Source organism: Apodemus sylvaticus, chromosome 8, assembly GCF_947179515.1.
Source record: "Apodemus sylvaticus chromosome 8, mApoSyl1.1, whole genome shotgun sequence".
In the NCBI taxonomy this organism is placed as follows: domain Eukaryota; kingdom Metazoa; phylum Chordata; class Mammalia; order Rodentia; family Muridae; genus Apodemus; species Apodemus sylvaticus.
The window spans coordinates 80885967-80898517 of NC_067479.1; the positions used below are offsets into that span (position 1 = coordinate 80885967).

At 47.5% G+C, this 12551-nt stretch overlaps 1 protein-coding gene across 2 annotated transcripts in view; it reads right to left on the reverse strand.

Annotated features, from left to right (window-relative positions):
- Positions 1-395: 395 nt before the first annotated feature.
- Positions 396-12551, reverse strand: part of Samd4a (sterile alpha motif domain containing 4A) — a 221675-nt gene continuing 209519 nt past the window's right edge. For both annotated transcript variants that reach the window (XM_052191698.1, XM_052191696.1), the window contains 2 exons: positions 10334-10417; positions 396-4758 (listed from right to left, as the gene is read on the reverse strand). In XM_052191698.1, coding sequence (XP_052047658.1) covers positions 4730-4758; positions 10334-10417 — 113 coding nt within the window. In that variant the 3' untranslated portion in view covers positions 396-4729. The remainder of the gene's footprint in view (positions 4759-10333; positions 10418-12551) is intronic.

A 12551-nucleotide genomic window follows, 5' to 3' on the forward strand; every position in this document is an offset into this window, starting at 1 on the left:
GTTACAGGTATTAGAATGGTGTCCAGGCCACATGTAGGTGACATCCCAAGACTCCAAGGTGGTTGTTTCTTTATGCTATGATAAAGGCGCAAGATGTGTCAGAGGCAGTCAAGTGTGGGAGAAAGCTATCGACCATACAGGAGCTTGCAATTTACCTTGGACCAAGCATTCACTAGATATTCTGGGCACAGGTCGAATCACGTTCATTCGGCCTACACCTTCCCCAACCTGTTTCAGAAAGGAGTAGGGGGCTGATGTCGGGCATGGCGTGGAGTTAGCCAGTGAGTTCATGCTGGTTCTTCATTGAGGGCTGACTTCTAAGACTTGAGTCTTTTTTTTTTAAATAATTAATCATGTTTACAAAGAGAGGAGAGTAAAAAGACACACGCATACACAACAGTGTTACAAAACCTTGTATTAATCATTTCCCTTCACTCTCAATATAACCATATGAAATATAGCCATGATTCTTATCTCTGTGGGAGGAAATGAATAATAAATACATTGTAGCAAGTTTAGACCACAAGGGTGTTGTCACTGGTAACAACATCTGAAAACTGTACACTTGCAAAGAACAGCATGTTCAAACATTAGTGTATCTGCCTCAGTAGAGCTTTAACATGTAACAAACATGCTCTTTCCATGTATGACAAATTTAAAAAATATGCATTGCTTGGCAACATGAACTAGGCAAAAATATTTCTTTGTTCACTAACTTTATACAGGAAAACAGGACAAAAGGCATGCATGTACGGTACGGATGCCTGCACAGGGCATGCAGCGAAAGGAAGCTCCTTGAAAGTCGGCTTGCGTTAGGCATAAATACACGAGGGTTATATATTAATAAGGAGGACGTCTTCTGTTTGCCATTACTAACATTCCTGCTTTCTTCTTGCTCCTCCCAGAGGGATACACATTCACCTTTAAGTCAAGATAAAGGAATTTAAAAGAAAAAAATCACTTTGCAAACATCTCTGATGAGTTGTAAAAAAGAAAAGAAAAACAAACAGAAAAACAAAGCCAACATAGGTATGATCACAGCCCTGTGTACAGCTTCTCCTTCTGCAGGTTCTGTTTACAATAGGCACACCTAAGCTCCCTGGGCAGGGTAGGTTTCCCCACTCAGGCTATAGAGGAAAGGCCTGACAGAACCCACTTTCCTCCCCTCCCTCGCTCAGCCCTCATCCCAGGTCTGGGGTGCACAGATCTACAAACCTTGCACCAGCACTAGCTAGCTACAAGAGGCACAGAAGAACGGAAGGCTGGGAGAAGATTCCCACTCTGTAAAAGGCAGCCAGCGACACCTCAAAAGAAACTATGGCTTCCCTCAGTGTCGCCTCAGAAGAATGGGAGGTGGGGCCCAGCTGCAGCTCCTGTCCTGGGGACTGGAAAGAGACCTTCAGCTCAACCCAGGAGGAGAGCTTGGTACAAACAGCAGCCCTTGGCAGGCAGGGCCCACCAGCAGCTACTTTGCTTGCTGGATTTGTATATAAAAAAGTGAAACTCAAAAGCATGTGGGGGAGAAACACACACAAACACACACACACACACACACACACACACACACACACACACACACACAAACCCAAACCATCAGCAGCATCGTTTTGTGTCTTGTACAGTTTGTGTTTCTTCCTACTGTTTTCTGGTAAGAAAACACTATGAACAAAAAGCACCAATAAAACCCATAATATTGTAGACCAGCACTGTGCCTCAGACAGTGCAGACATGCTGCTTAAATCAGAGCGCTGGGGGTGGGGGGGGTAGGGGTGGGGGCAGGGATGAGGGTGGGGTGGAGATGGAAAGAACCTATGCAGTGAAATAGAGTTTACTTGAAAGTTTCAAACCTTTACTATTTAATATAAAACAGCTGCATGGGGCAGGGTGGTCGATGGGTAAATACAAAACAAGGCACTGCAGCTTTTTCCTAAAGGTCTGACCTCACAGCCTCAGGCATGCAACTGTTAGACTCTTTTTATAAATAAAATTTCTTTGCTTTAGGATTTTTAAATTGAGCTGTCTACCTGCAGTCAACACAGGACTCAAATCAAGGTGGGGGGAGGGGCTCTTAAAAAAAAACATCAGAACACAACTTAAAAAAACTAACATAGCAAACCACAACTTAGTAGATAAATCTATACAGTCAATGAAAAATAAGCTTTTTTTTTTTTAAAGAATTATGTTGTTACTAATAACAGACTTTATCATGGGTACCAGCCATAGCGAGTTAATAAGTAACATATCCAAAATAATATCTCTAATAATCAGATAACCATTGCTTCTATATTCAATGAAGGAATAAATAGAAATTCAGATTTGCAAATATACTCTATGGTCTTCTTCCTCTTAAAAGATTCACACTCGTGATTGTGTTCACAAACTGGTTTCTGAATATCCCACGACCTTACGGGTACGTGCTTTGCATGTAGCAGACTGGAACACCGTCTCCTTCCTACAGGACGAAGAGTCCTGTTGCTTCTCTTTGTTAACCTTCCCAGCACCCTCCAAACACTTCCTCGGACCCTCTGGCCTTACCATTGGCCTTCGACATTTTAGTCTATCCTGCCTTACATGGACTCTCTATCCCAGATCCTTCCCCAACAGTGAGTTGTTTGGAAAAGGGACAGGAGGGATGACTGTTAATGGCACTTGGTTAAAAAATAATTCTATCATCGATCTAAAAACTAAACATGCTGCCTCTTTCTGCACATGAATTTGTACCTTCAAGACCTGTCCACCCAAGGAGTGTCCCGAATGCTTTGTTTCTGTTGTTGCTGTAAAGTGCTGCATGGGATAATGAATCCAAGTCTTCTGTGCTCACTAACAACTCTATCTTCTTAAGGTGCCCTTGGCCTTGCACTGTGAAAAAAATTCAGAATCTCTTTTGTACATCTGTAATCTTGACAGGCAAACAAAATTGTGTGGATTTTTATTAAGGCCTTTAGAGTCTGTGTGCACTTCATTAACTTGAAAAAATCATAGGCAAAGTCATTTGCATGGTCTGGTTTTAAACTCTGCGCCCCCCCCCCTTTTTTTAAAAAGAGGAATCTGTCTCACCCATGTAATATACAGACCTTGTATTATGCCCCAGATCACGCCCCCAGATACTCACTCACACCGTCACATTTACACTTCTAGTTCTCCACTGAGGCACACAATTTCTTTTTGATTCCCTCTGATAGCCTCCATTGTATTAAATTCTGAACTATTCTTTGTTGCCCTTAAGAAATAGATCTATTCCTGCATGGTGTTACAGTTAATCTTGAACTGTGTAATGTGCATGTGTTTTCTTTTTCCTGTGCGTGGTTGGACAAACCATCCCACAAGACAGCAAACCTCTGACTCACATGTAAGGAGAGCCGCCACTTCTCTCACAAATTTAACCTTTCCTGCTTCTGTTTTCACTGTCCCCCCCATGGCCCCCATGGTGGAGCTGGACCAGGAGGACCTACTGCCTCTTTGCATGCTCTATGTGACACTATTGCTAGGCCATTCTTCTTTGGCAGAGATGGAGTGAAAAGAGACACAGCTCCCAGGCCTAGGCTCCTGCAAAGTCTCCATCACAAATGTTCTAGTGTCAGGCTTCATACAAAAGAAAACCATCTACCCATGTCTTTCCTCCTCGAGAGGGACTGGTACCCACATGTGTGTCTGTGGAGTGAGTCCAGGGCCGATAGGAGGGAGCCTGTGGGGAGGGTGGAAGGAAAAACAGGCCTTGGGTGGGATGCAAATTCAGCCCAGAAAGAGGTTGCAGAGTTCATCATCTCTGGGGACAACTGATCACATGGTGCCATCATCCTTGTGTCCATGCCTAATACTCTGTTCATCCCCAGCCGCATCCTTATCCTTCAAACCCGTCCACACACTCCTCCCACCCCACGGTGGAAGATGGCAACTTGAGGCCTACCTGACCTCAAGCATCTTCCCGAGAAGCAGAGCTTGGCAGCTGTTTCTTTTGTTTTTGTTTTTTTGTTTTGTTTTGTTTTGTTTTTTTAAGACAACCCTGCTGCTATTATAAAAATAGATGAGACAGAATGAATCCATAACAACAACCAGTCTTTTACAAAAACCATAGTATGAAGAGAAGTTCTACTCACACTCTACACATCATGTACCCTTTAAAGTTCTTATGTAAACAATACACAAATCAAAGTTTATCTGAAAGTTTGCTGGAGGGAATTTCTTCCTCGCGCCCTTGGTGCCATATAGCCCTCTCTTGTGGTTGTTTCAAGCCGGGCCTCAGGGAAATCCGGTCAGGGGAGACACAAACAGGCTAGCCGCCATCTTGCTCTGCCTGCCTGTGTCCTCTGTCTTCTGCAGCCTGACCGTGAAGCTGGGCTCTGAGAAGGCTCCCCAGGGCAGGGCTTCAACCTCCCTCCTGTGTGTCTCTTGCATATCTCTCCTAGCAATACTCTTCCCACTCCATGTCCATCCAGGAAGCCACTAGCATCCCTCCACCCCTCCCAGCCCCACATTCCCCGAGAGTCCCCTCCCCACCCTGCATACCGTCCCATCCCGTGACAGAAACAAATGACAACATAACCAACCCCAGGTCTACTGATATGTTTACAAGGATGACCTACGCTCTCACAAAATCAAAATGGGCGAGGGACCAGGGGAAAAAGGCTGCAAAGTGTCTTGGAAGAGTCTCTGCAACCCTGAAGATGGCTGACACTGGGCCCGCAGCAGTCCATTTCACGGCCAGCGCGGTCACTGTCATCTTCAGTTTCTAGATTGTGGAGGTCCGGTCAACCCCGTCTGCAGAGGAAACCAGAGGACTACTGAGCAAAACCAGCCTTGGCTAGCAGCCAGCACCTTGGACATACTGGTCTCTGAGATGAAGGCTTTATTCACTTACTCACGTGCTCTCCTACCCACCCACCTGTCCATTCACTTACAGATTCACCCACCCACCCACTCATTCACCCCCCTACTTACCCACCCACCCATCTACCCCCACCCACTCATCCATCCATTCATCCACCTACCCACCCACGCATTCACCTACCTATCTACCCACTCATCCATCCATCCATCCATCCACCCACTCATCTACCCAATTACCCACGCACCTACCCATTCACCCACCCACCCACCCACCTACCCAATTACCCATTCACCCACCCATCCAGCCACCCACCCATTCACCGACCTACCTACCCACCCACCCACCTACCTGCCCACACACTTACTGACATTATTACCCGACTAACAACCGAAGAGGTTGTTTGTCTGTTTGTTTGTTTGTTTGCTTGTTTGTTTGTTTTTGTATGGGAGCCATATTGAGCCTGGGAGCCAAGATGCAACTGCTCTTACCTCCCAAGTAGTCACATTTTAGAATTTACATTACAGACACATAAGACAACAATGATGCCCAGAGTGATGGTGGCTCTAACCAATGTGTTCCAAGAAAGAATGAATTCGGAGGGAGGGATGTATAACCCGGCCTCGGAAGTCAAGGATGGTTTCATAAAGACACAGAATGGCTTGTTGATGGAGCTGGTAGGAGTGCTAAGCAAGGAGGATTCAGGAGAGGGTGATGGGAAGGTGGAAAGGGACAAGAGAGGTGTAATGACAGGTTATCAAATGGAGAGGCTGGTGGTAGACCCTAGGATATAGGATGAAAGGCAGGAGCAGGTCTAGAAGGACAGAGAAGGGCTCTCATAGAAATGTGAATGGAACCGTAGAATTCACACCTGTTTCTTTGGAATGATTTCTCTCTTACTGCAAGTCCTTGATGAAAGGCCAAAGACTTGTTCCTGCCCCGACTGGGCAGCTAGAGGAACAGATACAGCTGATTCAAATTCTCTGCTGCAAGAACAGAGGAAAAGGCAGGAACAGCAAAGGCAGATGTTGTGCATATACGGAACTGAAGGCTTCAGGTGGCAGAAGGGTAATTTAATTACCCATGCCCCTCTGAAATGTTAGAGAATCGGTCAGACTGCAAAGAGTGTGTCTATGGGAGGGACATGTGCTTCAGAGACAGGAAGTTATGGGTGAAACAGAGCTGTTGATGCCCACCTGGCTCTCCTCTGCTGCCTGTCTTCACAAGGATTCTAACACAGTCCACAGCAGCATCCCCAACCACCAAAGGACCTTAGATGGGTACTGCGGCCCAACTACTGCAGAACCATGCTATATCACTTTAGACTGGCTTCCCTGGCAAGTCAGATGGTCTGACGAAAGGCAAGAGGGCAGTGAAAGGTACCCACACTGGTGCCTGTTGGAGCTGATGGGGTTTCATGCCATAGGCAGAGAGAGGCATATAGTGGTCATCACAGGTAGGAAAGATGGAATCCAGTAACTGCTGGAGAAGGGTAATGATGAGCTAGCTGCAAAGGCCATCTTTGGCTTTGCCAAGCTCTAGAGGCCAGCCAGTGTGGCCAGCCCAGTTCCCACTGTGGCCAGCGAGGCCTAGTGGAGGAAGCGCGTCTAGTTACTATACAAGACTCAAGGAGAAGATATAGGGCCTGATCATCCCAGGGAAAGTGGGGGTCCTAGGTGACATGGAAAAGCAGTGAGCCCACTGCAGGGACTTCCTGGCCTCCACGCTGTAGTGTCATATTGGCAATTCTGCTAGCTGGGACTTTGAAGAGACACATTTTTAAATTGAAATTTTCATTGGGATAATTATAGGTTCACATGCATTTGTAAAAAAAAATGATTTAGCAAGATCACATGGATACCTTGTCAGGTATCCATACTGGTGACAATTTGCAAAGGTCTAACAGTATATTACAGTGAAGACACTGACTTTGATATAGTCCATTGATCTTATTTAGATTTTCCAAATTTTATCTGCTCCCTGCCCCTGTGTACATGTAAGAATGAATAAGCCTATGCGTGCAAGTTACAGCAATTTAGGGAGAGATTTTCCTTTCAGAAGGGAAAGAGTGGCTGCGGCTGCTGGCGGTTTGGGGTGCTGGAGCGTCAGCCAGCCTAGGTATGACCTTGTAATCAACAACCGACTTCCTGTGGTGTCAGCAGACATGCTCATGCATGGGGCTCAGCAGCCGCAGGGGAGAAGGGGTGTGTGTGAAGCCCTCTGCTGTGGAGATGTCTGCGACATCCCAACAAGCGGGACACACTCTTGCTTGGCTCTCTGACCTGCACATTAATGCTAAATCTTCACAGTTGTGAAAGTGAGGAGCCAGAAGTGTGAAAATCTCAACTAGCTCAAGTCCAAGGCTTGAATTTCAATCGTGTGATATGACTTCCAAGGGAAGCCAGGCTTTTCTACTTTTAGTCATGAAGGCAACTTCAGGGGTGCCACACACAGGCTAGCGCCATAGGGTTTATAGTTACCCGGCAATAAATGCCATCCTAGCGCCTTGAGAAAATAATTGGCATCGTCTCTCTGCATCTGTGACAGTGGGCATGGCAAGGTTTAGGGAAGGGGTGAGTGGAGATGGGGAGACAGAAGACGAGGGGGAGTGTGAACTTCAGACGCCCCACCCCCGAGAAAGGCCTGTGCACTTTTCTTAGTGCATGCCTCCAACTCTAACAGCGGAGCCTCCTCCTGCAGCTCCCAGTGCCCTTCTATAAGAGGCTTGGAGGACCATCTTTTCCAAACACCTCAGGTCACATGCCATAGGCAAACCCCAGAGAGCCTGATGAAAGAGTCATAACCCTCTACCTGGGTGTCCTTTTGTGTTTCATTGCAAGGGCCTCAGGGAAAGAAGAGAGGAAAGGAAGGCTAAGAGAAAAGGGGCTTTGACAAGTGAGGGCAGCAGTTACTAAGGAAACAGAGAAGAACAGAGACAGCAGAACCATCTCCAAGGTGGCAGTGTGGGCCATGGTAGACGGTCATCTGGGATACAGATGACATGATGCCCTCCCCCTGCATCCCTGAGTCATATCACAGGAACTTTTATCCTTCCTTCCTTCCTTCTTTCCTTCTTCCCTCCATGCTTCCCTCCCTCCCTCCTTCCCTCCCTCCTTCTTTCCTTCCTTTCTCCCTCCTCCCTTTCTCCCTCCCTCCTTCCTTCCTTCCTTCCCTCTTTCCTTTCTCCCTCCTTCCTTCCTTCTTCCTTCCTTCCTCCTTCCTTCCTTCCATCTTTCCTTTCTTTTTATAGTTCTCATTTGCATATGTACGTGCACACTGTGCAAGTGCGCATGTCTGTGGGAGCAGAGGCCAGAGGTCAGCACCTAAGGGTGTCTTCCTTAGTTATTGTTCTCCATCTTATCTTTTGAGACAGTCTACTGAACCTGGAACTCATTTATGGGGCTAAACCAGCTACCCTGATAACTCTTCGGAAGCTGCCTCTGTCCTCTGCGATGCTAGCACTGGGATCACAGGCTACAGTGCGTGGATTTTAAATGGTTTCTGGCAATTTGAACTCAGGCCTTCATGTTTGTATAGCAAGCATCTCACCCACTGGGCTGTTCCTCTAGCCCCAGAGAATCTGCTACTGTGCCTTTCCTCCTGCCATCTGTTTTCCTATGAAATGACTTAAATTGTCTGCATGATGTCCCCAGCAAGGTCATCTTCCCTGGGACTCAGAAAGGGTTGGCCCATAGAGACACTGCCATAGCTGGAGACCACAGCCCTGGAGGCTGGGCCCCCCCACTAACTTGATTGGCATCCTCCACCCCTACCTAGGGGCAGGAGGAGGTTACCCATAAGAGGGGATTATTTTGGGGGTGGTGGGGGAGAACCACAGCAATAAAAAGGCTTAGGAGAGTAACAAGATGAGGACATTAGCGATAACTCATCAGTTCTAAGAGGTAGTCTGTGAAAATAGAAGAACCTTCTTTTTTTAAAAAAAGTCTGTTCAACAAAAACTTTCCCTGAATAAAGTGTATTTGGCATCTTCAATAATGATGATAATGTCAGTACTTAACCATTTGATACAAGCTTCCACATTCCAGTTATCTGAGGTCCATCAGGCCCTGCAGGGGAAGATCAGAGGCAGTGGGGGGCCACAGGCTCCCTAGGCAGCCTGGTGTCTGAGGGGAAGCAGCACTGGGCTGTAGATTTCTTATTGGTGTGTTTATGGGCACTTCTACCACTGATTGGCTACATCATGGTTTGTTGGTCCTTATTTGGGTAGTCTCCCATTATTTACCAAGGGGCTGCTGACACAGTAGGAAGAGGAGCTGACAACAGCTTCCATAGATCAGAACGACAAGAGAGATGGAACAGTCGTTCGCAAATCGGGCTCCTGGAGTTTTTCCATTTGGTCTGAAGCCTTGTAGAGTCATGCTAGTCCTGGTGCCCTTGAGCTCCTCTGGACAGTTAAATCAGCTGGGGGAGCCCCAATCCTTCTCTCTGCTCTATGTAGACCATTTGTTTCCTGTTTGGTTTCAGGAAAAGACTGTATTTCCACATAATCCATAGCATACGGAGATCAAGCATCTAAAAGCCAAAGGAGGAAGGTCCCGGGGACAAAGCTTTCAGGAGCAGTAGGTGGTGACATTAACCTCTCTATCAACTGCTGCCAGAGGATGCTCTTCTGGGCCCTAGGTGTGGCAATGGCTCAGATCTCAGGTGGCCCATCTCTGGGGCAGAGAGGCACATCCAGGCAGACAAGGGATGTTGGAAAGGCTCCTGGCAGCCTCGTTGTGAAAGCCTCTCTGTGAGCCAGAGGCTCTTATGAAGAAGAGGGGGACAGAAATGGGTGGCTGGGAAGGTAGACATCTCAACTCTTCTGTTCCTGCCAAGTCCTCATTAATGTGTGGGGTTGGGGAGAGGCCCTTAAGCTCTGGCCCAGGAGAGCACTGAAGCCCCCAGGACAGGCCTAACAGGGACTGCAGGTCGGGCTGATGAGATCAGGGGGCATCTGACCTAGGAAGCATGCTCCTGGCTCTACTTCGGGCTTGTGAGTGTGTGTAGCCTGTGCCTGTCACATGACAAATGACAACTCAGATAGCTTGGGGCTCCAGCGTCATGCAAGCCATTTGTGACACAGAACTAGAAAAACAAGCAGGGATCTTTGTTTCAAAAATGCTATTTTTAGAGCATGTTGGGATATGCTTGGCCCGGACCTGTGGATACAGTGCCGAGAGGGAACGGATCCAGTGCCTTGGGGGATGCTCCCATTGGAAGCCATGCCTTGTGTGTGTCTGAGCCTTCAGCTCCTGCATTTGGCTGGGACCACTGCTGTGGGGTTCCAGTGTATACTGAGGGATGGCGCTTCCAGGGCTTGGGGGATGGTGTTGGTCTCTCTGGCCTCCAGTTCCGACTCATCTTCCAGAAAAGGCACAGAGCATAGAGATTGCAGAGAAGGGGCCCACGGCGCCTCACAGCTGCTCTCTTCCTGTCTTGTCAGACCACCTTACTTCCTTCCCATTCCCCCAAGCTGTCCCCAGTGTGTGGGGAGGATATACTGACCTCCCAGGGCATGCTCCGTCATACTGAGGCACAAGGACTCCAGCCTGTTGTTGATGTCAGGTTCAGTCACAGGAAGCTGAAATTCTGCAGGAAGAAAGGGTACATTGATTACTGTGACTCCCAAGACAAGGAGAAAGTATCCATGATGTCACCTGGTTCCAGGATAGGTGTCTAGTGTGCCTCCACTTAGGAGGGCTGAAGGGGACCTTCAGGGCCAGCATGGTGAGTAACCGCCTCTGAGGTCTGTTAGATGGGGAGCCCATTGTAGACATAGGGTCTATGTCTACTGAAAGCAAACTGATGACTAAAATAGCTAGTTCCAGGCCCTCACTCTTGCTCGGACCCTGTGACGGCTTTCCTACAAAATTAAGTGCCAACCCCATCAGTGGTCTGCAAGGCCTCCTTACAGGTCTGTTCTTGGAACAGTCATGCTTCTTCTGCTCCATCGCAAACCTTCTTCTCCCCATTTATCATCTTCATCTTCTCTTCTTCTTCTTCTTCTTCTTCTTCTTCTTCTTCTTCTTCTTCTTCTTCTTCTTCTTCTTCTTCTTCTTCTTCTTCTCCTTCTTCTCCTTCTTCTCCTTCTCCTTCTCCTTCTCCTTCTCCTTCTCCTTCTTCTCCTCCTCCTCCTCTTCCTTCTACTTCTTTCTTTTCTTCCTCCTTCTTCCTTTTCCTCCTCCTCTTTACATTTATTTTTTATGTGCATTGTTTCTATTTGTGTGTTTTGTTTTGTTTTCCTGCATGCATCTCTGTGTGAGGGTATCAGATCCTCTGGAGACCGGGTTATAGACAGTTGTAAGCCTCCATACAGGTGCTAGGTCCTCTCGAGTAGCCAGTGTTCTTAATCATTGAACTCTTTCCAGTCCCAACGGTTATGTTTGTTTTTGTTTTGTTTTGCTTTGTTTATATGCATTCAATGGTCACAGAGTCCAGGAAAGGGCATCAGATCTCTGGAGCTGGAGTTAGGTCTTGTAAGAAGCCTGAAAAGGATGCACAGACAGCCTGGGTCTTCTGAGGGATGCTCTTAACCATGGAGTCATTACTGCAGCTTCAATTGTCTTCTTGAAAGCACCTTCCCCTAACATTCTTTTCCTCTTTTCTTTCTTTGTATCATTCAATATCAGATGTTTCACACATCTGCCCCTCCTAGATTAGGGTGTGTGTCCTTGGGGCATGGCTTAGCAATAGTTACTGACTCTGGAAACCAGCCTGCGAAATTCTGCTTTCTGGAGAGGGCCAGGTACCATACGCCCAACCCAGTACATTTTCCTTTTGAGTGGTAGAGTATGTTGATGCTTCTGCTATGCCAGCTCCTTTATTGCCCAACAAACTCAGTCCCCAGTGGGGCTCAAGAATACTGGTAGCTAATCAAAACTAGGTAGGAGACATAGGACTGGGAGAAGACCCACGTCTTCCTGCCTGTCATGACTCTTCACCACTTTCAAGTCTCCAAGAACACTGATTGGAGAGCTGAGACCCTCCCTCTAGGGCAAGAAGGGGTCAGTTCTCCACAGCCAGACAATGCATGATGCTCAAGTCTCTGGGTGTGCTCTGTCTCCAGGCACTTCTGTCCTCTCTCCCCCATGGGAGGCAGCTCTAGGGCCTCCTCTTTCTGGCTGGGACTCTGTGTCAACTCCATTTAGTCTTCCTCCGGCGGAACCTTGGGATGCTTAGAAGCATCTAGCAGACAGCAACAGTGGCTTGACTGTGCAGATCTGGCTCTCCTAAATCTAGCACTCTCTTTGACCACCAGCCGCCCAAAATGATGACATCCAATGGACAGGAGCAGAAAAGATGTCCTGATGATGTGCTGGCCAGGACTGTGTTCCAGTGTCGGGAACGTCTTAATGCTGCCGCTATTTTCCTATGTGACCTTGGGGAGCGGGTCCTTCCCATGGGTTTACTTCCACCTGGAGGTGGGAAAAAGGATGCCTTGAGAAAGGGAAGACTGTTTGCTCTTTCACTCCTTTCAACAAGGGCACTCGTTGAGGGGACAAGTGCTGGTGATTGGTGAGAAAACAAGTTGAAATCCATGGCTAAACCAGAATGTTTGCTTTATCAAATCAGCTATACACTAACATCTCCTTTCTCAGGTGGACGAGATGGCTCAGCGATTACAGGGGCTTGCTGCCCTCTGAGTTTGATCCCTGAAAGTGATCCTCTAACCTCCACACTCAGGCTAGGCCATGCACACTCACACACAAACAAGCACACACGA